This window comes from Copadichromis virginalis, linkage group LG1, assembly GCF_057382275.1.
Source record: "Copadichromis virginalis isolate Kocher_CV1m ecotype Utaka linkage group LG1, C_Virginalis_male_GT1.1, whole genome shotgun sequence".
Classification (NCBI taxonomy): Eukaryota; Metazoa; Chordata; class Actinopteri; order Cichliformes; family Cichlidae; genus Copadichromis; species Copadichromis virginalis.
In genome coordinates this window covers 29,703,897-29,729,086 of record NC_140618.1, presented here as the reverse complement: position 1 = coordinate 29,729,086, position 25,190 = coordinate 29,703,897, and the positions used below count along the sequence as shown (strand labels likewise).

Below are 25,190 nucleotides of genomic sequence, written 5' to 3'. Positions count from 1 at the left end.
ACGACAGAGGGTGTAATAGAAAGAGCCAAACAGCAGCAATGGTGTCAGTGCAGCCTGTTGCAGTCTGACTTCTGTAGGGAAAACATAATGCGGGACTGTTTCCATTGAACATGCTGTTAATTGCACAATGCAGACATCTGGATGATATCATGCAGCTGTGTCGGCACACGCCAGTCAGCATTCTTAGGGATGATTTGGTTTGTTGTGCGCAAAAAAGGCAGTCTCTCCACAGGGTAGATAAAATGTAGGTTATTTCAAACATTTTTAAAAGCTAAGCCTCAATAAAACTTCTATCTCTGATGTTTAATTTTAAGATGCCTCCCAGGTAATATGATCAAGAGTGAAAGATCCAGCGCGATTCGAGCTCTCAAAACACAGTCGGTCTCCTCACACTCTCATGTTAATATTGCAAGCATGTTTACAGCCTGGTTACAAAAAATGTTGTTGTTTTTTTTACCTCTACGTAAACTCTGTTAGTTTATCCTATTATTGAAATTATATGGGGGTAAATCCTTAAAGACTTAAAGCTGGGATATCAAACTCATTTAACATCATGGGCCACATACAGCACACCGCTCTGAGGTGAGCCAGAACAGTGAAACTCTCCTTTTCTGTCCGCATGAAGACATTTACATTTAACAGAAAAGAGTAGAGTTAGAGTTAAAAGTCAAAAGTCCTCCTTGCCCTCCTTCACATTTTCCAAAGTGGTGCACTGGGTTGGATTGGAGTCTTTGCCGGGCCGATTCTGGCCCCCAGGCCATGTGTTTGGCATCCCTGTCTTAAAGTAAAAGGCTGCCAGTTTCTTAACTTAACTTTCAACTTGTGACCTCATCATCTACATGTAAACAGGGTCTCAGTTACCCACACCAATGGAATCAGTTTTAAGCTAAAATGTTGTTAATGCATCTCCCACCAACGCAGTTTTGGAAAGTTGAATAGGTGTTTTTGCCACAAACACCTCCCCTTGTTGCAGTCTCTTTTGTTGCTGCAGAGGAAACGTGTTGACAGCTGAACAGGATCCAGGCTCTACATGTTTTTGCTGCCATTTTCAAAAGTTTGGAGTCATTAGTGTGATTCCCTTACATGAGTTTACAACGTTAAAACAAAATAAACTGACAACCAGTGTTGGTCAAGTTACTTGAAAACAGTAATTAGTTACTAATTAATGATTACTTCTCCAGTTACTTTACTGATTACTTATTTTCAAAAGTAATTAGTTACTTTATTACTTAGTTACTTTTTAACAACATGATACACAAGCTGAATAGTTACAAATCAATATTGTATTTTTTCTGCATAATCCATCATATAAAATCAAATAATCAAATGAAAAAGTCTCTTTTTAAAAACTTGTTTTATTAGTTTTAATCTTTTAACTGTATGCACATTACATCAAGCAAAAATTAAATTATGTGCAACAGTCTTTGATTGAAGAAATTGTTTAACATTTAAACCTATTTTCTGCATATTCCAGCATATAAAATAAAATAACATTTTTTTTTGTTTACACTCACAAATAGATGCAAGTAAAACACAGCAAAAAATAAAATAAAATCAAAGATTCAGCAGCACTAAGTCCTGTCAGTTATCTAATTTCTCTTTTTAATAGTAATCTGTTACTTTACTCATTACCTGATTTAAGTGATTATATTACAGTAACGCGACATTATATTTGAAAAAAAGAAATCTAACCCGACCAGTTTACTGACCAGCTGAGGTTTTCTAGACTCCAGTATTATGCAGGGATATATGCTGAAGTGTGGAGTTGCTCAGCTCAAACAGAGGGAATCTGCATTTGAATGTCCTTTACAGTAATTATACAATATCAGATGCTCCTGGTAACACACTGGGTCTACTTTAGAGAAACACCTTTCACCTGTTTTCTGTGTGTGCTGGGGTTTTGTTTTTTTTTTCACAAAAGTGAACTAATTTAATACAATATTGATGTTCCTGCAAGAGTTCTGTAATAAAATAAAACACTCAACCCCCCACGCAGGCCTTTATCCCTCACCACGTGCTTAAACTGCCTCCAACCAGTGTGGGGTTTCAAGGGAGCCAGCCCACTGCTGACTGGCACTTTTATGGCGTTATTAGCACATATCCCACTGTCTCGCCGCCTTTTGTAGCCTAATCCCATTATGTTCAGCACTCAAATGGAATTCAGATGGAATGGTGTCGTCCATTTTAAGAAACGACTCCAAGCGCAGCGGGCGTCTCCGTTCTTATCCCGCTTTGCTGGGAAATTAGAGCTGCACAGGCAGGAGCCTAAAGCGTATCAAATCATCATTACCAAAGAGGAGCTTTAACCTCACACAAAGTGCAAACATTTCTCACTTCTGGAGAGAGAGAGAGACCTGGAAAGTGCTGCCGCACAGCTCCTCGGAGATTTGGTAAGGCGTGCTGGGGCGTAGTGGAGCAGGAAAAGTGGAAGCAGTGCTATGACAATGAGAAACAACCACTGCAGCTTTAGGCTCTGTGAACAGGCTTGCCATTGATTAAAACAGCAAGGTGTGCAATAAAGTGCAAGGCAAAGTGTTGCCTTCCATATGGACCCCCAGACCCTTAGGCTCTGGCCACCAATTGGGCCTTTCTGTCTGCTGCTGTTCCCACTTTCCTCCTTTCTGCTTCCCCTTCTCTATCCCTCGCTCCCCAGATGGTAAAAACAATTTTCCAGCCCTCTGTCTCTCTCCTCTGCTGCCCGCCACTCTGCAGCCACAAAGGGCCCTGGCCGTGATTCAACCGTTTACTCCAGTAATTAACAGCACCCATACCACAACAATTACAGTCACTAGGCTACTACACTCCAGATATACACTCTCTCACTCACACACACACACACACACACAGTCTTAACTGTGTCACAGTGAAGGGAAGGTAATAGCTGGAAGCTGTAAAAATAAAATCAAAATAGTATTAACAAAAAAAAAAAAAAGGTGAGAACAACATGCTGGCACTACAGCAATGATTACCTCATAATTAGACGAGACAAAGCTCTCCCCCTGTCTAGTGGCAAAATGCTGTAATTACTGGCATGACAGAAAATCAAAGGCTACTTTGTAAGCAGCAGGAAAAATTAACATTTTAGGCCCCGGAGCTGCATGTCCTGATTAGAAACGTATTAAATCAATGCATTGCTAACTGCCGGACATAAATACGTCCCCTCCTGAAGGGGCCTATAATTGCGAGAGGAGGAATAAAAAAAGAAAAAAAAGTGGGGTTCAATTTCACAGGGATGTGGCATTAATTGTAATGGCAGTATTATGTGGCAAATGTACACCGCCTTTGTTATGAGATGCTGCACTAAAAGCAGCGATTTTCTCAAATGTGTTTTTAGGTTGAAGATCAAAGTGTGTTTTACATAAATTGGTGGAGGGCCCCCACCCGACCCCAGATGCGGTGCCCCGTTCACAATATTACAGCGCACCAAAGCAATAGCATTTTTCCTCTAAATCCAATCTGTTCAGGGCCATCAGGATACTGTACTTTGCTTCATTCTTGGAATCTAATTGATTACGGCCTTTGTTTGACTTTATAGAAATGCCATACGTAGGCTGGGTACAGGTCCATATCTTTCTCTTTGCAATGACATTTCCTAGAGTTTGACGCGTTTTAATGTGTTTTGTTCCTTTCTGTCAGGCCCTGCAGGATGACTCTGTTAAAAAAAAATAAATTAAATATAAGAGTCTGTCTCATATTATTTGAATCAAGGTTAAATGTAGCCATCAGTGAAAAAAACTCAATATAAAGCCAGGTTTAGCAATACAATACAATACTAATTCGTGAGCTGTAGTTCTGCTTTTATACTTTTTCCATAACAAACTTTTTGATTTGTTAACATAATGTTTGCTTAATATGACAAATTTGAAAGCCCGTTCGTTGCTAACCAGTGCTGTGCTACTCTAAATTATGATCTCGGGGTATATTTTGTCATTTTCAATAATTATTTTAACACAGTTCATTGGGCTAAAGATTGAAATTAGAGGATAAAAACAGTATCGCGTTATTATTATCGATTCAGTACCAATAGCAGCATTAGTATCGATAATAGGATGGATCCGCCCACCTCTATTGCTCAACCCTCCAACATAAAAGTCAGCTCCTGGGCTGTGACCCAGTTAGTTCCTGCTCCTGTTTAAACTGATAAAAGCTACCATGGTGGGAATGCTGATCCCTACCATCTTTAACATCCCCGCGATGGTCTTCTTGGGAATACATCTAATTACTTCACATCTGTATTTATTTGATCCACGTGGAATTCTTCCTTCTGTCACCAGTGCTGAGCTGTGCCAGCTTGGGCTAACAGTGATTCATCTAAGTGACACTTCTGGCGCGGAGTCACATCAACCAAGCTCCAAAATCAATAGGGGGAAACACGGGGGTGACGGGGAGGAGGAACATTTTCCCTTCTTCCTCTTCTTCTTCTTCTTCTCAGCAAAACTGTCATACATAAAAATCAAGCATCGTAAATAAAGCAGTCTTGCGCTTGCAGGTTTGCTGAATCAGAATGGTAGCTGAAGGGGGAAAAAACCCCACACACTACACAACAAACAAACACAACTGCGACACATTTTGGGAACTTCGGTTCACAGCTCAAGACGTAGCAGATGTGCCGGTTTCACGTGCAGGAGCAGCCTCTGGTGACCTCTGTTGTACACAGACAGCAAGTGAACTGCAAACAGTTGGAGTCTGAGCAATGAAGCAGCTACTCTAAAGCACTCCGAAACAAAACTGCATAATTAAGATATCCGAATGTTTAGAAAATACGAAGTGCTCCATATGGCTCCACAAAACATGTGTGCACATAATCCAAATTAACGATTAAAAATGGCCCGTTTTAAGTTAATTGATAATTGCTCTCATTAATAGGTTGAATGCAGTCTGAAGTCCACTAGCAGCCTCTAGAGTTTGCAGTGTTCTTTACACCGCATAAGATAAGGCCAACCCTGAGAGTTCCACATAAAGGAGCAAAATGAGCATGCATTTGTCTAACTTGTCGTTATATTAAATGTTAGCAGTGCCCATTGTGTGACAGTGTTTTATATGCGCCACAAAGAGGCCACAAAGCAGAAAGTGATATGTGACTCGATTGATGAGTTGCTTTCTCCTCCCCAGTGAGTCCTCAGGTATCAGGAAGCATCTCCTGCATGGGGCACCACAACTTTAACACACTGCTTTCCTCCAAAACAAATAAACACACTGAAGTCTCAGAAAATAAATATATAAATAGAATAAAAATCGATATCTTCTCAGTAAAGGCTTGAAGGTGAGGGCTGCTCCAGGCCAAGCATTAATATACTGTTAATTTAAAACAAATGTACATCGTAGTGTTGATATTTAAACACAACTTGGGGAAAAACCCCCACAAAAAAAACAAAAACAGGACTTTAACTTCTTAATTATTCTTGTTCACACTGCATTTCCCATGCACACCACCGCCTTAAGTGCAAATAAAGCCTCCCATCTGTTTGTAATTACAACTACATAATTTCAGTCGTTGTGGCTGATCATTTTGACTGCACATTCGATTAAAACTAGTGCAGCGATGGGCAGATAGTAGGAAATGTAGAGGACCGAGGCTCTGGGTGTAAAAGAGGGACCGAAAATCTACAGAACTGATCTTTGCACGCGCCAACAGGGTCAACAACATCAAATCCTTTATAGTCCACTTTCCATAAGCACCCTCAGAAATTACAGCATTGCAGTAAAAGCTTTTTCCACGAGCTTGTGTGACCCCGTTTGTTTGCCAAATCCACCACCCCCACCCCAAAAAATAGATTTGATGCAGGAAATTTTAAACCTCGCGTCTGTGCGCTCTCGTCATGTCTTATTTCCCTGTGGTGTCCGTGGAATAGGACAAGCAGGCTGCATAGCAGGCTTCTTCAATAAAAGGAGCTGGGAAACGCCATGTAACGCCACTTTTCTGCATCTCTAACGACATTATGAACCCTGGGGCAATGGTGAAAGCTAATGATGGGAGGATGATGGCAACGCAGTGTTGCCATAGAAGCCACTTTCCAGTGGCTTGCCAGATGTTAAACATCTAAATGTGCATTGATCAGTGACAGGATGGCCCATAGAGATTTCTTCATTTGCCCCAAAGAAAAGCGAGGTTCGAGTGCTACCAGTTTAACAGGAACCGGGCGAAGCATAAATGATACGAGTTCATTTAATTACATATGTAACATCTAGTCTCAATTAATTCTGTGAGCCTGCAACATGATTCCACTGGCAAGGGTTACATCAGACGAAGCAATTAACAGGAAATGCACTGCAGAACGGCACACCCAGGCACAAAAGGGAACAGAATTGTGTTTTTGTTACTTCAGAAGGCATTGAGTTGAAACTAGCCATACATTTCGACCAATTCTTCAACCTGAAATTTGGTTGTTTGCATATAGAGCTTGCTAATGTCCAAACACATGCAGATATAAACTTGTTTGAACCTCTAATAAGGTTTCAGAGGCCTCTTTTTCATTGCAGGTAGATTCCTGAGCATACAACTGTGCGGTTGGTGAAGAGATATTCCCGAGTTTTCCGAGGAGGTGAGCAGCATCTGATCAGTGCTCAGTCACACCCATGTCCCCCTAACATCTTCATTTGATTTGGTGGCAAAGAGGACTGTGTGCTTTTTAGGACACACAGTGACACGTCCTCCATCAAAACTCAGACAATAGTCATTCATAATGGCAGCTCCCCCGAAAGTAAGTCAATAGCATCGGGTTTATCTGCTCCCAGCTGACTCCGGACCAAAGAGCCCGACAACAGCAGCTCGGGTTACCATCAAACTAATTTTCCCAGCTACATACAAGATGACAACAAAGTGGCAGGGCATCGCCCAGTAGACACGAAACAAGCAATTAACCCAACTATCACCCTACAATCATGAACTGACTGTGGAGTTAGCTGGTTTCCGTACCCATTTTGGCAGCAGAGCCTTTTGGAAGGAAAGCAGGGAACATCTGGTGGAAGCAGACAGGGGCTGGTGCTACACGATGGGAGAACAAGTGCCTGAAAGCTTCATTATGTCCCAGCTGTTGGGCTTGCTGTTACCCTCAGCAAAGAAACAGCCTCGGCAGGATGATGTTCCTGGCAAGTATGCTGCAGATTATTTGAAGCGAAGACCCTTTTTATGTGGCATTTTTTAAGAGGAGAACAGGGAGGTAGCTACGGCTACTTTCACTTCCCAAGTCCTAATCCTCACTTAATGCCTTCAGACAAAATGCAGAAATGGAACAGTCCCAGTGCTTTGTTCAAAAACATTACACTGTAGGGGTGGCAGTGGCATCATACCCCACATAATAGTACTGACTGAAATACTCCCCTATTTCCTAAAAACAGTAAATGCAACCCCATTACCTCATATTACTGTAAAAATTTCAAAAATATCTTTAAAAAAATACTATAAGCTCAATTTAAATTTCATGACACTAACCCATATCAAGTCCTTAAACCCTAATCATGGTGAGACACCTCACAACAGCTGGTTAGATTAACAGGCAACGGGTTTAATGACAGGTCAAACAATCAACATGTAACCGAAGTGCAGATTTTGGTTTTAATTAAAGGGATTGACAAAAATATCACATTGACTGTTTAGGATTTGTGTATTATGTAATTTAACATTCCTTCTTCTTCCACTTCCATCTCCTCGTTGGCTGTGGAAGTGGACCTGCTGCTGAATGCTCACCTGTTCCCACAACCTCATAATCTGGACCCTCACTGAATACTCACTACTCCAGTCATAACCCTGTGGACCCAAACCGCTCCTGGACATCTGCTTCTGTAAAATCAAGCAATCTGGACCAGTCGCTTCTCATCTTTGTGGACAATTCTCCACGACCCATGCATTCTCCCAGAGCTCTGTTAATGCCCTTTGTTAAGTTACCTTTGTGTGAAATACTTCTTTGTGGAAAAAATCAGGAGCGGTCTGCACTGGTTCTGGGTTTGGGGTCAAAGATCTGGCCACAGTCATGCCTCATATAGTACTGCGTTACCTTACACTGTAATCTAACGTTCAAATCAGACTTCAACAATGGTGATGGATCAGTTTGATAGTAATATAGGACTAAACAAACATAAATTGATTGTAACTGTAACCAGCTCACTTATTTTCCTTATATAATAGCTCAGCTGCCGTTTTTCTCATTTCCGCAGCTCTTAGAGCCCGTGCACAGACTCTGATTCGGTTCTCAAGTCTTCTGTTCCTGCTTCTCAGCAAAAGAAACTCCAAGACCAACATGAACAGTTCAATTTCACACAGCACACAAGTAGAAATGCAAACATGGCAGTGATTCAACATAGTAAATCTAAGGATGAAAAAGAACAGAAGATCCTCAAATAAAAGCTGAAGGTACTAAAATCCCATGCAGATTGTTTGACTTAAAATACTCTGTGGTGCTGTCATTGTTCAAAACACATCGATCTAACTGTAAAATAATATCCCTGCAAGGCTGAGATTGAATTTAAATAGCCCCCCCCCCCCAAAAAAAACAAAACAAAACAAACAAACAATGATTGCATTCTCTGTCTTTTCCTAAACACTCCACATTGTATGTTACTCGCTGAGGTCAAGGAAAGAGAATTCAGGACTGCAACTGCAGGAAAATACATTGTAGCCTTTGTAACTAAGAGAATACAAGTACAGTATTTGTTAGTCTGGCAAACTTAATTATCTCCTTTTCTTTCTTAAAGGATGACCCATTCATCAGGATCTTAAGGACATAAGAAAGGAAGCAATGAAGCACAATTTCTCAGCATTTAGAGAATTCAACCAGGACACAGCTGCTACTTTCACGTCATTTCAATTGGTAGGGAATCTTCTCAAGCAAAAAGACTGTCACGGGGAGGGGGTTTGTCAGTCTGAAGATTGTGAGGGCAAATTGTTTAGCAAATTAAGAATAATATGTCTCAACATGAAAGAGCTGAGAGTTAGAGGATTTCATTATATACGGTACATAACAGCATTAAAAGAATCAAAAGAAGAGAAATTTCAAGGCCAAAAAAACCACGACTAATGAATCGCTGTGACCCTTCAGGGAGCACTGCATTAAAATCAGATACAATTCTGTAGTGGGAGTTACTGTAATGCTGAAAAACGCATCCAAAATATAAGTTAAAAATCGACAATGCAAAACAAACAAACAAAAAAGCCCAGATATTAGTATGATCCATTTAGGATGGATGGCACAGGTCTGAACCATGTATGCAGATGATGTAACCTTGCTTAAATAAAGCCTCGCTTATTTAAGCAAGACAACCCACATTCTACTTTCATGTCAACAGCATACAAAAGAGCCCTCGTGGCCAAAGTCAAAGTCGTGGCTTAACCAAAATTGGATGTCTAATCACATAACTGGAAAAGTTAAAACTCACTTTTTTCATTTCTTCCACGATGTCTTTTGTCCTGTCCCCTCACCCCCAAGCAGTTCTGGCTGATGACTCCCCCTCCCTGAGCCTAGTCCTGCTGAAGGTTTCTTCCTTTCAAAAGAGAGTTTTTCCTTCCCACAGTCACCAATTGCTTGCTCATAGGTGTCCTCTGATTGCGTGGGACTTTCTCTGTATTATTGTATGGTCTTTATCTTAGTGTATAAAGCTCATTAAGGCCATTGTTGTTGTGATTTGGGGCTAAATAAATAATAAAAGAATTGACTTGATGTGAATCAACGTGAATCAACATTTAAGCACCATGTCTCAATACAGCCTATCTGTGAAACTGTGAACTTAATGTATTTTTGCCGTGCAATAAAAAGTATAGTTCTCAACTAATCTTGTATACTGGTTCTCAGAATCAGGCTTTACACGTTTACATGTTATTGCATTTAAACCACCTTTTCTTTCAGCCTCAGATGGTGTCTAATGATTAATTCCCAAGTATCCCAAATTTTTATTTGTTGCTCAAAACTTGAGGAACTATTCCTCATGTATTAAGTTAGGACCAAAGTGAGGCCAGGCACGCGCCATTGAGGCCAGCTGTTCCAAGTTCAAAGGCTGCAGTGTAAACTTAGATGCAGTGTCTACCCCCTCCACATTTCTGACTTTTGTTATTTCAGCTTCTTTGCAGCGCACACTGGCAGCAGCAGAAACTTACTCTCTCAGGTTGGACAGCTTGTTCAAGTCGAATGCTATTAGTTCTGGGTCAGAGCCCGGGCTTTCTCTACACCCCAACAACACCTTTTCACCAGGCAGGGATTCCAGCCACCATTAATCAGAGCGGTGACAGCCCATGGATGTCAGTAAATATGTTTCCCTCACCGCCTCCTTTTCCGCCACTTTTCTTCCCCACTCTCTCCCCTGCGCTTTTCCGCTGTGTAACATTGACTTTTTATTAATTATAACAAAGGGTTTAACAAAGAAACTTCCCCGCACGAGACAGAAAAACAGATATTTGTGCTCTTAAGTGCAAAGTTTGGCTTCGGGAGACAAACTGAAGCATATTGGCAGAAAAAGCAAGTAGTGCCAAGGAGCAGAAAATTGCTTCGAGGCACAAAATTAAACTTTTTTCGCTCGTTTCCTTCTACACCAAACATTCTCTCACAGCTAGCTTGCATCTGAACATTTTATATGCATGTTTTTTTCTTCACTGAACATAAGTGTTGGCCAGGTGCTTTTGAATGAACCGTCTACTCAGTTGAGGGAGTGTGACAGTTTCCTCTCCTGCATAGGGTGGCACAGCTGACGGGGGAGCGGGGGATGAGTGCTGGCTAGCTTTGCACGCAGGGTGACGAGCAGGCAGAGGGCCAACAGCAGCCAGTTGGAGAAATGGGTGCCCATCTCTGCTGGCATGCAGTTCTGGGTACCTGCTGCTGTCCAGAGACAGCTGTAGCGTAGCCACCCATGGAAGTGCAATCAGGTTGGAGGCGTCTGAGCGCTGATAATAGCGCGGTCTGCGCTTTTCTTTACAGAGAGAGGCAGACAATGAACGTGTGGAAAGAAGTCGGGCAGGAGCCAGAGATGGGAGAGAGTGAGTACATGACAGTGAAGGGGATGAAAGTAGGGCTGCACGATTTTTTTTAAATCGTTGTCATTTGGAAATGAGATCGCACATAAGTATGAATCGAGATCGCGATTTTCTAACGATTAATCGTGCAGCCCTAGATAAAAGATTAAAAAATAATAATACAGGGTTCATACGCCTTTTTCAGGGTCAAATTCAAGCACTTTTAGGCACTTTCAAGGTCCCCTTTCAAGCTTTTCCAGCACATGCCCCCCCCCAAAAAAAGAATGCATGTTTCAATTCGCATCACCTCAGTAAGACCATGTGAAAATTAAAACAAATCATCCTAGGTGAACTTAAACACCTTTGTTCGCCTTTTGTTAAGAAATAGAAAAACGAACTACCCCCCCAAAAAAGAAATAAATAAGTCTTCTCCTCAGAAATTGATGCTTTTTTCCTGTGTGACAAAAAATAGGAGACAGATGTTTGTTTGTTTTTTAAGTTAATTCCCAATAAAACTGTTTTATTGCTAACTACATTGCTGTCTGTATTATTGTTGAAGTAAATCACCTTTAAAGTGTTTGTGCTAATAACATCATGTACAGTCAGACAGGCATGGAGAACAGCACTGACTGGGAGGCTTTGAATAGATCACATAGTTCAATTCAACATATAAGACTTTAAGAATGCACAAGCATCTACTTAAAATCTATTGAATTCATCATCTGTGATATTATTATGTACAATTCCAATGTATTTTGTTCATCTCCCTTAAATAAACAGGCAGCCTTAAAGTATGAAATATTCATATACAAATACACATATAAATGTGTGTACCGTTTGAGCGGCTGATAGTGCCCCACAGGCCTCAGTGTGAGCTTGAAGACATTTATGAGTTTTAAGTAGTTTAATGTGCAGATGCTGAAGATAAACACATTTTGAATGAAAGCCGGGGAACTTTGGTAGCACAGAAACAAGTGGCTATTCTTTGTGACCATATGGATCACTCATATTACCATTATTTCAAATACTCCAAAAAGCTGGGCTCCAGGGTATAATTGGCCGTTTTTGACTACTTTTGATTTGGCCTCTATATTTCACCTTTAAAAACTGTTTATCTTGCCAATCTGTTATTTTCTCATTTTGACATACTGTATCAGCACAATTTATCTAAATTCAGACAAAATTTAAAATACGAGTAGAAAGTGATATTTTTGACTGTAAAAACCACAGGCATGTTTAACGAATCATTTTCATAACTTGAAATGCAAATAGAAATTGTACATTTTTAAAAATATGCACAAGCTTTGCAAACAAGAAAGTTATATGGTACTATTTACCTAAAAATGCTCAGACGTTTTTTACATAACCATTTAAAACTATTTACAGAACAATCAGGTGTTCTGCATCAAATAAGAAGGCACACAAATTATTGATGCAACTCCAAAAAATAGTTTGTGTCCACTCTAACACAGATGAGAACAGCACAGGGATAAACCTGCAGGTCTGACAGCAGGTGTGTCACTCAGCGTTTACACTGCAATCTGCCTTTGGCGGCTTTTTTGCAGCAACTGTCACATTCACTAGTAGAGCTGACACACAAAACAAAACAAAACAATGACTACACTACACACTAACTACACAAGACAACACACTAACTTGAGACTCCAAACACGGTAAACCTCACAAATTTCTCATATATCAAAACCGCCTCTCTCTCTCTCTCTCTCTCTCGCCGGTCACTCCTAGAACGTCCCTCTCTTCCCAAACAACCAAATGCCACATGTTGCCATATCATTTTTTTGATTGGTCGACATGGTACATTTTTCCACCAATAGGAAAGGAGTGTTTTTTTCTTTTTTCACCAATGACTGTTGTCACTACCCGATCCGTACCGGAAACCCGATCGGTACCCCGCATGCGCAAATCTTACGTCACTTCCTCTCTTTGTGACATTCAATATATTTGAATGATGCGGTTAGCGCCCAGTTAGCTCCTAGCATTTCTCAACAGCTCTGCCTCCTTTTCGACTGCCCGGGACATTTAAACAATGGATAATCCGTATACAAAGAAATTCATGCTTTTCTCCTCAACAGAGAGCGTCCCCAGATTGAGCAACAGCGCCGTAAAATAAGAAGAATGGCACAGACAAGCATAAACACACTCGACTATCGCTAAATCAAATTTAACACACGTTTGTAATGACGCTAATTCAGTTTATAATAGGGTTTATTCGCTCGGTCAGCAGGTGGCGGTATCCTCGTACACTGCCATTAAACGAACAGAAGAAGAAGAAAACATCTGCACATGCGCAGTACGGATCGGGTAGACCCGATTTGTAGAGAAGGGTCTTTTTTTTTTCTTTTTTTTTTTTTAAACTTTATTTATCACATTATAGACATACAGTCAGGTAAAACAGGGATCACATAAAAGATAACATTGTGGTAGTACAATGAGGAACAGAAAGAGTGACAAAGACAGTGAGACAAAAGTGAGTACAAAAAATAAAATAAATTAAGGGGAACATAAATAAACAAAAGTTTGCAAGAGCCAAAATCAAGTTAGCAGTTTCAATCGGTTACAGATGTTAACAGTCTTGAGAGCCTTCGTGTTTTTTGATGAGGAGATTGTCCTTATATATTGTGCAAGTTGCATTTTTAATACAAGAAGTTCAGGCTTTCTGCCGAGGACTTTGCTTTTGTGTATATGAAATTTTGCCAAAAATAAAACCAAATTTATAAAAAAGAAAGCATCATTGTCCTTGTCTTTAAAATTATAATAGCCAAAGATAACATCCTTATAGTACAGTTGAAGATTAGGGAGAACAAAGTCAGTAATAAACTTGTGGAAATCCTTCCAGAATTTACACGTAAATTTACATGACCAAAACAGATGAGAAACTGTTTCAGGTTGCTCTTGACAGAAAGTACAATTTACATTTATTTCAGCCATAAATTTGGACAAATATTGTTTGGTAGGGTAAAACTTATGAATCAACTTAAAAGAAATCTCTTTAATTTTGTTTGTCAAGAAAAACCTTTGTGGTAAAGTCCAAACTTTTTTCCATTCAATATCAGTTACAAAATTGGCCCAATAAAATATGGCTGATGGAACAGAGACCATTGCATCCTGAAAGAGAGATCTTATTTTGGTATTTATAGACTTATGAGAGGAAAAGCAAACATTGCCAAGAGAAGAATGTAACACATCCGGGGGAGTGACCTGTAGTGGAGCAAGCTCCACAGTGGCTGCAGCCAGGTGCTCTTGGATTTGTACGGTCAGACTTTACACATGCGCAGTAAGGATCGGGGAGTCCTGATCCGTAACTATCTTTTTATTTTTGTCTACATTGTACTGAAATGCTTCATTATTGCAAACATTTTAAGATATACTTGTTATTCTTAACATCTTAACAGATACTCTAACCTGTAACTATCGTAAAACACTACGACCGGAAGTAGAAACCTTTCGCGCATGCGGGGTACCGATCGGGTTTCCGGTACGGATCGGGTAGTGACAACTGTTGTTTTTCACTCAAGCGTGTTTGCTAGCGCTCTCCTTAGAAAATGCCGTTTTAACAGTTTCTTCCCGGAGTAAACACCACTGTTTTATTAAAAACAAAAATCACTGGTTTTAGGTGGCCTATCAACACAATTTAAACACTGGTGTATAGTTTGCACGTTTCACCCAAGTTGAAATGGAGACTCTGGGTCCGTTGACCCCAGAGGGTTAATCAGAAAGCCTTAAGTTAGCTAGTTATGTATCAGGCTAATGTTTAAAGCTTTCACTTGAGCAAAGTAACTGATATCACTGCTAAGTAATGTTAGCTAAGTTCACAGCATATTCCATAATAGCGCTGCCATACTGCATCACACTCAGTGCATTTCAGTCATTTCTCCAGCGAGTTTGATAGCTAGCAAAATAATCATAATTTTTTAAAAATAGCATGTGTAACGTACACGTACTGGAAAATTATTTACTAGGACTCACCTATCATGCGACTGGAGAGCGCAAACTCCGCCATTGTTGTTTTCCATCAAACACTCATTAAAACAGCACCCTACAGGTATGTTAGCCACTCATACCTATACAAATTTTGCCTCTACATTTTGCGACTCATTTTATTTCTCTATCTGATAAGAAAACTATTCAATCAGATAGTTATTTGTGGTGAATGAAATACAGTTACACTTTCAAGCACTTTGAAGCACAACATCTGAAATCCAAGCACTTTTCAAACCTTCAAAAGGCAACATTAAAATTCAAGCATTTTTCAAGGATTTCAAGCACACGTACGAACCCTGATAATAGTAATAAAAAAGGAGAGTAGGAAACAAATGGTGACCTTTGTCAAGATGGATTTGTTTACCAACAAACATTCACACTGTCGAAACCTGCGTCACGGTGACCTTCACACAGAGACGGAGCTGATGCCACTCATCTGTTCCCATCTTTGCGCCCTAAATCACTGGGACACCTCATTTCTGCTGTGCTGGGCGATGTACCGAGCCCTTTCTCTCTGCTGAACGTATTCATCTTCATTTAATCATTGTTAGCTGTAAGCAGGCAGCCCCAAACGATCCATTTCCCTAACAACATCTGAAGTCTTAATTTTATCACATGCAAAGTAAGTGCCCTTTGTTTTCCCGCCTGATAAAGTCACGTGGTTTGCCGTGCCCCGCGAGCAGACTGCGTCCAGCTGTTTTAAGTTCAAAGGTTTAATAGTTAAGTGCAAAATCTCCTGATCAGTTTTATATAAATCGAGACAAAAATATTATTTCTACATTGCGTGTGATGTTTTTGTGCACACTCCACCTCTTTGATGGAAAATAAAGGCGAAAAGATTGAAATAAATCAATAGAACAATGTATCTGGCCTGCTATTATTCTATGCGAGCAATAGGTGGCAGTGTTGAGCTAAAACTGTTTATTATTACCGACCCGAGAGTACGTCTTAAAATATTCCAGTCTGTGACCGCTTATTATATCTGTTAGGGTACTCATTTCATTGCGGGTGCACTTCTTCTGTGTGTGTGATGAAATCATATAAACTCATTTTGGCCCGCTCTTCTTTGCAGCGTCGCTCATTCAGGTTTGTGGGCACAGCTCTCTTAACGTCCCACCACAACCTTGGTGGCTACAGGTAACATTTCTTTGTGGTTTGTTCAGATGCTCTTTTGTAAACTGAAACCGTGCTACCACGAGACTCAAAGAAGCAGTAGTTTTAATTCCATTAACTTTAACCTTTTAACACAGCCCTGTAGAGTCTGAGATGCAGCTCTTGGGTATTGTAGTTTCGCTGAACATGGTCTGACCTTGGGGTGAATTTGTTTGGATAGTCACTCTTCACTCCTGGGATAACTGTGGTAACACATCTGAATGTTTACACCAGCAGACTGACAGATCTTCAGGGTTTTTATTTTTATTGAGGTGCTTGGTTAGCAAGCCCTGTGAAGACTTTATTTTTTTACACATTAAAAAAATGTAAATTTCCCTGTCAGGTGCTCTACCAGTGGCCTGGGAGCTTGAGGGTCCTGCGCAGTATCTTTGCTATTCCTAGGACTGCGCTCCTCTGGACAGAGATCTCGGATGTTGTTCCTGGGATCTGCTGGAGCCACTCGCCCAGCTTGGTAGTCACATTTTCACCTTCCCGGCCATACTCTGCACAGATGTTCAAGTATACTTGGTCATGATGTTCATTCTATGTCCTGTCTGCTAGCATCTTACACCCTGCTGTTACGTGCTGGATTGTCTCAGGGGCATCTTTACACAGCCTGCACCTGAGGTCTTGCCTGGTGTGGAAAACCCCAGCCTCCATGGATCTTGTGTTGATGGCTTGCTCCTATAACACACTACCACAACTCTGTGTTAGCTGGTTCCACACAAGGACCCAGTACATTCAAATCTTTTAATGCTGCCGACTGTTTTTGGCATTTTGCTACAAGCATTCGCACCACTGTCCATGTACATGTCACAAACTGCTCTATTTATATCTATATTATATGCCCATGTCTTACTATATTTGCAATACTGCCTCTATTGTACATACCTTTGATTTTTATATCGTCTCTTGAATGTCCTTTCAATGTCTTTCCATTCAACTGTATGTTCTGTACAATCAGCAAATTTACTATTAAAAACAAACAAAAAAGCTTTCTAAGTTACGCTCACACATATTCATTTCTTTTTAAATGACTTGTTCCAGAATCAGATCATGACGAAAAGTGATTATCAGTGCTCAGACACAAGCAGCACTCTCTAGTTTCTATATTAATCCATTCAAGTTTTTCATGTGGTTTGACCTGAAACTAGTTTATAATTATCTGCCTTCAGGTATAGTTCAGATAAATGTGAAACAGGATGTTTAACAGAGGGCTTAATTGTCTGCACAAATTCATTTTGTATCACATACTTTGCTCTCCTGCTCAGGTAGAAGGTTATGGTGGAGACAGACATCCACTCAGCTCTTTGTCTGTCTCCTCTTATACAATCGCGAAGAAACAATTAATAATGAAGCCTCACTGCTGCGCTGACTGCCTTTCAAATGCATGCACATACAGCAGACTTTTGTGAGCCAGCTTTGGTCCTTCCACACAAACGATTCGTCACCACAGCAGCAAGGTCTCTGCAGCGACAAGCAGCTTGTTCCGGCCCTTTTCCCCTTGAGGGCATCAACAACAAAGCCTGCCTTCATGTTCAAAGCCGCGCCGCGCCTCTGTGACGGCACAAATGTTTATGGTTTGAATTAGCTCGTAACGTAGCAGTAAGTAAAGAAACAAGAGAGGGCTGCTGTGGGCCTGTAATTACCGTCTCTGTCTGCTTCTGAAGACAGTATGAAATTATCCACCGCAGACAAGGAATTCCCCACACTGAAGGAAATGTTAATAAAGGGCTTTAAGTACATTTCATGCGAACAAATCTCGTTTAACTACAAAACTCAGCTAACTGTGATTCATAATGTTGATTTGTTCCGATGTTTGAATAATTATGCACAGTCAAGAAATAAAGATGCAGTTTGTCATGTAAGATTAGTTCCACCCAGCCTCAGTTTCTTTCGTACTTAGCACATAGGCTCACGTATCACCACAAGATATATATTTTATTTTCGAAACAACAATAATACACAGAAATATAAAGCATCACATCAACTCTTCATAAGCAGAGAAAAATAAAAGGGTTTTGTACAAGACATCTAAAAAGACCAATTCAGAGCACAGAAGCAGAAATCACAACTAATAATAGCGATTACAGGGTGAGATTTAAACAAAGGGGATAAAAAAAACAAACAAAACTAAACTAAACACAAGCAGAATGTATAAAAATGACAAATTTGCTTTAAAAATAATCCCTACCGGGTAAATACAATGACTATGAGCCCATCAGAATCAGGACTACTGCATTCGAGGACACTAGAAGCTCTACAAAGAGCTGGCTCGTCTCAGATTGGTAGATGCTACTGTTTCTGAAACCATCCCACTAAAGTTTGCAGGTTTAAAAGTCATCATCATTCCAAAGAGATCAAAATCTACCAGCGTTGATGGTAAACTCTCGGGCCTTTGTTGTTTACTCTTCAGTCCCTAAAATGTTAAAGACTAGCACCACTGGGCTGCTGTTAACATCAAGAGCCTGGACAATGTAAATAAGCACAGTACAAAGATTTAAAATATTTTTCATGCTCACCCACTGAGTCTTTGTCTAGTGTTAGAGAACAAGAAGGAAATGGTTCCACTTCCATCACAGTGGGTGGCTGAAAGGAAACGGGACTAAAGCTTTGACTGTCTTTCTATTTCTGCCATCGCTTTTCCCAACATTTGTTTTTCTTCAGTTTTTGATCTTTTTTTCTTCTTCTGTTTCCAAAACGATCAACATTATAAAGGCTAATGGCCACATTATTAAAACACACGTATATACTATATGTACAGGCCTAAAAAGAAAAGACAAAAAAAAAGAAAAAGGGAATTTTGAGAAGCTATTGGTATTTACATGCCTCTTATTTATCTCAACAAGTCCCTTTGTTAAAAGCTGTGCTTTGTACTTAAACTGTCTTATCCTCACAGATTATTAAGAAAAAATATATATATATTTAAAGGGCTACTACCCCCCCCCCCAGACCTGCCAGCAGTTATTTTCCACTGTATCATGTTACAAACCTAATTGATAGCAAAATAGACTAAAAAGTCTCAAAGGTCATACATCTCCTCTTTTCATTGGTTTCTGTATATTATTCTTTTTTTTTTTGTTCTTTTACAGTCCTGAGTGCACAAAGTCAGCATGGCTAATTTTAAGACCAATATTATGTATGGCTGAGAATATCAGCGAAAGCAAAGGCATCCCTTTGCTCCCCTTGCACTTCAAAGCGTTCTGCAGATACATAAACAAGTCTGTTCAATCTGCAGTTCAAAGGGGACCTTTTATATTTTTGTTATACACACGTACCTTTACAGTGCTGCATGCTGTTATTAAACATGGCCATTACTTCAGATCCTGTAATAGCACACAATAGGTAATCTCAAGCAGAAAGCTCTTAAGCGCCTCCTATTCAAACCTTCAGTTTGCAAAGGTCAGCCAATCAGAAGAAAGGTGACCTCGAGAGTAGAGGAGGTAACAGTCTGCTCCTGACAAAGCATAACCAGAGCTGCTGGATGCAGGATCAGAGTGACAAAAATGAGGATTATTTTGACCACTGAGCTCAACAATAAAAACCTGGAAGCAGAAATAAGCATAACCGGTCCCCTTTAACAATGCAGAAATGTACAGTATGTGAGATGTTTTCAAGTCTGCATGTGTGACACACTACAATATAAATTGGCAAAGCTTCCAGAAATGAGTGCAGAATACATTTCACTGATAAAGCACCACCTCAGCTGCTGCAACAACACTTTACCGGAGAACCAACATTTTATAAAAGTGCACCACCCTGAATGATCCCACATGTGAGATATGTAACTGTGATTCAGGTAGTAGTTCAAATCAGCACTTGATTAAGAACCACCTGAATGGCAGCAAGTTTGACTGAAGCTTTGCTTTCCTTTGTTTCCGTTTGAAGTTTGACTGTGAAGCTAAAACATCCTGTTATTCACCCAGACAGAAATATATTCCCATTCCTTCACGCTGTATTTTTTATAAATGTTGGTTGACTATTCCCACTATACAATTCTTTTTCAAGCCATCTGACTGGGTCACATTTTCATAAAGTATTAAATGCCCAAAAACAGAAACAAAATCATGTAAAATGCATTTAACATGCACATACACATGCATTACAAATTCAAAAGTAATGGTTAAAAATTAAATCTTTTTTTAAAATGTTTTTTTGGATCAGCCGTTTTCTTTAACATCTGTACAAAACAGGTAAAAACTATGAGACTAATGTTTAAACAAACACGACCAGACAGGAAGAAGCTCATGTAGCAATAACTTCAGTCCTTTAGGTAACAAAGGATAATTACAGACGTCAAATTTAGAGATCCTTCTAACATTTAACTGTTTTAATGCACTCGGCCCCTTTCAAAACAGACAAGTAAATAAAAAGTGCTACTGACAGCTGGTGGGGAGGAAGAACAAAGTAACAGTGGCTGAATGAGGGGGTTCGTCATCTTTCAGTACTTGTGTAGCCGTTCTCGTCCGTGTGCAGTTTGTGTGTTTCTAGTCATTGACAGGAAATGAGCAGGTGAATGGTCTCCCTAAGAGACGCTGGAGCAGCGGAGACTCGGGGAGCCCATTTGTGTGAGCACCTTGTCCAGCCACTGCAGGGGCCCGTTCAAGTGCAGCTCGATCCAGCAGGGGGTGCTGGTCACTGTCTGTCGCCTGGGAGAGACCAAAGAGGCACAAAGGGATGTGAGGTAAACAGACACAGCTGTTAAAGAGTGTGGGCAAACTTACAAAGTCACATTGCTCTGCTTTCATTACAGTGTTGATGTAAGACAGACAACTTTCACAGCTTCTTTGAGTTACACTTTAACACACTGTGTCACTAAAGATAGAATGCAAAAATTCTACTGACTGAAAAACCAACAACGGCAACTATTGATTTTGACCTCTTAAGATATGTATTTGTAGTTCTAATCAATGACACATACTTCTTGAATTTGTACAGTTCAAATAAAGAAATCATTTGGAAGACTTGCAGCAACTGCAAAAAAAACCCTAAAACTACAAAATGATGCAGTTTCTTAAGCTTTTTCTTTAGTTTTTTTTTCTCACTAAAGACAAAAAAGGGGCCATAACATTTTTTCCTTTACTGCTTTTCTCACAGCAGAGAGAAGTGAACAGACACAAGGGACTAAAGAGTTAAACAGACACAGCCAACAATGGAAACAGGCAGTGAGAGTGAGGTGAAGGTGGAGGTAGAGAAGGAGGGCCTGGCTACTCCAGTAACCTGAATCCTGTGTTTAAGTGTCTCCACATGTGAGCATTTGGTCTGGACAGGACTGCTTAGCAGTCACTCCCAGCTCAAAGGTTTCTCCCTTGTGGAAACCGCCTGAGCACGGCCAACTTTCAGCCAATCATCTGCTTGCCTTTAATTCCATCTCTTCCTTTCTTACTATCAGTGAGTCAGACTGTGTGGAAAAAGGGGAGGGAATGGAAGAGGGAAAGTCTGACATCTCTTTTTGACACACCACATGTGTGTTTGCTTAAAAATAGTCTGGTTTGCCAACTGGGGCCCGTTTCTATAGACGAGAGCTCTGTGACATCATTGACCGGATTCACCAGTGTGTGCACATGCCAGCGAGCGGGGGCGGGTGGATTGTGGGATGTAATTCACAGTCTGTTTGTGTCTATTGTCTTCGTTTACATGCAGACCTCGTATGGATTTTGCACTGCTACACTGTTGCAGAAACAGGAGACGAGAAAGTGGCTAGCATTAACTCAGAGCTGCAGCTTACCTGTACTCGGCTCCCCAGCCCTTCACAAAGCTCATGCGGATGGTGCACATCCTGGTGAGCTGGTACACAGCCTCGAAGCCCTGGTTTACTGACTGTGCGAGCAGTGCAGCAAACTCCTGGTTGTTGAAGATCTTTAGGTTACATCCTGATGAGAACAACAAACAATAGATCAATTAGAGGTGCTAGAAAAAAAAAATCAAGATGAAGCTGATCTCTAGCTTCTACAAAACAAACAATTTAAATTTATCTTACATGAGAGTAGTCAAACTAACATTATTAATCTGATGGCTTTCCACACAGACTTGTGTTAAAAGTGGAGAAATATCTTTCGTGGTCCTACCGAATCAGATTGCAGTGACTTGGATGAAAACAGCCAAATTAAAGGAATGTGTACTTGAATGCGTCACTGACTCAACTAAATGCTGCAATGATTGTATAAACATCTTGTTTCAGACAACAAACTGTTAACATTTACAGATGTGCTTGGGGAAAGCTTTTAACAATCCAAACCGATTATGTGGTAAAAATAAAGAGACCAGTGAGGAAAGGAAAAACACCTTATTTTTAACCCGACCACAGTTTAGCCAAAGGAGACATTGACAGGCTGGCTGGTGATGAGGTACGCGATGTGTTGTAGCCTCATTTGATGATTGAGCCTCAGGGAATCATTTCTGAATCATCAATCAATTTGTTTTTGTGTATATTGGCCTCTGCCTCTCTTTGGAAAACTGAATGGAATCATATAGCACTTCAATCCCAAATTACTTTACATTCAACCATTTACACACACACACACACACACACACACACACACACACACACACACACACACACACGTTTTGGGGATCGAACTGCCAATTCTGTGAAAAGTAAACTTTGGTCTTTCTCTATTGCACTGTCTTCCGTCCTACTCATTTGTCTTACTCCCTTTCCCTGTCCTGTATGTCTCTCGATGCTCCCAGTGTTAGCTGGACACATACCTGGAGGGATCTTGCAGACTGTAGCAGGATGCCAACCATAACGTTGATTACAGTTGGGGCTCTGGACAAAGATTGCACTGTCACTGAGACATTCTGCAAACACTTCTCCACCAATGTAATACAGTCTTACGCCACGACCTTGAGGTAAAGAGTGAGAGGCAGAGAGCCGAAACAAGTCAGCAACAACAATAATTAAAAGTACAATGTTGAATAACAGGTCTAAAGCAATACGTAATCATGTTTGTTAATAAGCCAATAGTCTTTCAAGAAATCAAGTGAATAAAAGTGTTCTGAGAAGGCAAAGGAGATATTATCCAAATGGAGTCATAAGGCCTACCAATGTGTCTGCGTGTCAGCTCCACAGCTGCGTTGCGGTTGACATTGGACAGAAGACCCAGGCAGAATCTCTCTGAGTTGGACGGGTCCGTAAAGCCGTCCACTGTCAGCGAGGGCTGCGAGGCGTGGAAGGTCTCCCCGACTCGCTGATTCAGCTCATAGTAAGAAATAGAGCACCAGAAGGCCGGCTCACAATACGTCACTGGCTGGAGGTCTGAGACAGAGGAGGACCCCAATAAGGAAAGAACTGAGTTCAATACTGTTGCTAATACAGTGCAGAACAATTAAACTAATGCAATGTTTGAATGTATTCTCAAAGTCAAAGTAGTAGAATAGTAAGACAGAAATCACAGAATTAATAGACAGAAAATTATTCAGATGGTAAAGAAAACATACATTAAGAGCAGTGATAACAAAGAAGAGGCAAATATATGGAGAAAAGGGCTGAGAGGCTGCAGACAGAGGAAAAAAAAAAAAGAGAAAACCAACAAAAACACGGAGAGAGCCTGCGTCACAAAATGTCAAACCCATACACTGTTTCCCAGAAGCTTTAACCAGACAAAATGTGGAAACTCAACCCTCACTTGAAGGATTCTGCAGCCCAGTTGGACTTTACTCTTCAGTAAATTCAACTGTTTCTAGTAATTTGCTCCTTTTTGTCCCCCTCTACCAGCTGAGAAACATTCTGTCCTTTGCTTTGAAGTCCAGAACACAACCGGACAGCACTGCCAAATGAAACTGTTGTTGCTTTATTATTTCACCAACTGCGTTCCAGCCAAGCCTCCTGGCGCTTTTCCGTCTTGATAGAATAAACCTAGGATATTGTTATTGATGTTAGTGTGGGCTGCGTGGTGTCTTGACCTGTTCAAAAGTTCACATGGTGAGCGGGGAACACAAAGGCTTCTTTCATCATCTGGTTTCCTCTTACAGAAATGAGTTAAACCAAACAGAGAATTCCCACTGGGGAGATACGCTGCTGAAACATTTGTTTGCAAATCAAGGCAGACAAACAGAAAAGTACACAAACAGACACACGCATTTCTTACCCAAGTTATTGTGTGTGGGTGAAACTGGGTTAGGTGACAGATTTGGGGAGCTTGTGTCCATGCTATGAGTCATCTGGTGATCACTGGTTTCTCCATCCTCACTGAGGTAGCCTGGTGGAGGTGTTTCTGAGACAAGCAAAGACACAAACACTCACTCATACTGAAATGTTGGTGGCCCCTGATCACTAACCAAGCATTGTAGCTGCACTGAGGGAAAAATAACAGATAGAGATGAGGAATGAGAGTAGCCCAAAAGTACTTGTATTTAATAATTTGATTAAATCCAGTATGTGTTACTACTATTATTACAGTTGGCCTGCTGTGCTTTAATTATTCTGAAGTACAACATAATTAACGACGCAAAGAGTGACCGTACAATCACCTACACAGAACTTCCTAAATAGTGAGAAGGTTCTAGTCGGTGAGTGAATGAGTGAAAGTGTTTAAAATTTAATAATCGTTAACCTGTTGAAAAACAGCTTAAGTAAATCCCTTCCTAAATTCATAGTCAAAAGGCCATTTTCTCAATTCTCTCACAATACATCAGAACTCGACTTTTGAACAGAAAAGCCAAAAGAAAAGTAAATCAAAAGGATCAATAACACTTCAACAGCTACCGGTTGACAATAAACATACAGCCACATTATAAATGTGGCTGTATGTTTATTTATAATGTTAAAAGCTTAATCTTGAAACAGAAACACCAAACTTATTGTACATTGTGGCCCACATGAAGCACGCTTTGACCTTATGTGGGCCAGTCATGCAGCTGCCCGATCTCTCCATATAAAGAGAAGGGGAGGCCCTAAACAGTATGAAAAAGTGTAAAAAGTATGAAAATGCAGTTAGGAAGTCCAATGTTTGTGCCCTTCTTCACATATTCCAAGCTTTCCATAGGACCAGATTGGAGTCTTTGTCAGGCCAATTCTGACCCCACGTCCTATGTTTGATGGTCCTGTCCTGGGACGATGTTGTAAAAGCTTTTCATCCAACTCAAGATTCAAAAGGAA

The 25,190-nt window shown here is 40.4% G+C and overlaps 1 protein-coding gene across 1 annotated transcript in view; it reads right to left on the bottom strand.

The window, feature by feature from the left end:
- Nucleotides 1–18,010: 18,010 nt before the first annotated feature.
- LOC146719004 (SMAD family member 3) overlaps nt 18,011–25,190 on the bottom strand; it is a 30,659-nt gene continuing 23,479 nt past the window's right edge. Inside the window, exons 4-8 of the mRNA XM_085458570.1 lie at nt 24,181–24,306; nt 23,136–23,348; nt 22,799–22,936; nt 21,819–21,963; nt 18,011–20,739 (exon numbers count right to left, since the gene is read on the bottom strand). Coding sequence (XP_085314696.1) covers nt 20,616–20,739; nt 21,819–21,963; nt 22,799–22,936; nt 23,136–23,348; nt 24,181–24,306 — 746 coding nt within the window. The 3' untranslated portion in view covers nt 18,011–20,615. The remainder of the gene's footprint in view (nt 20,740–21,818; nt 21,964–22,798; nt 22,937–23,135; nt 23,349–24,180; nt 24,307–25,190) is intronic.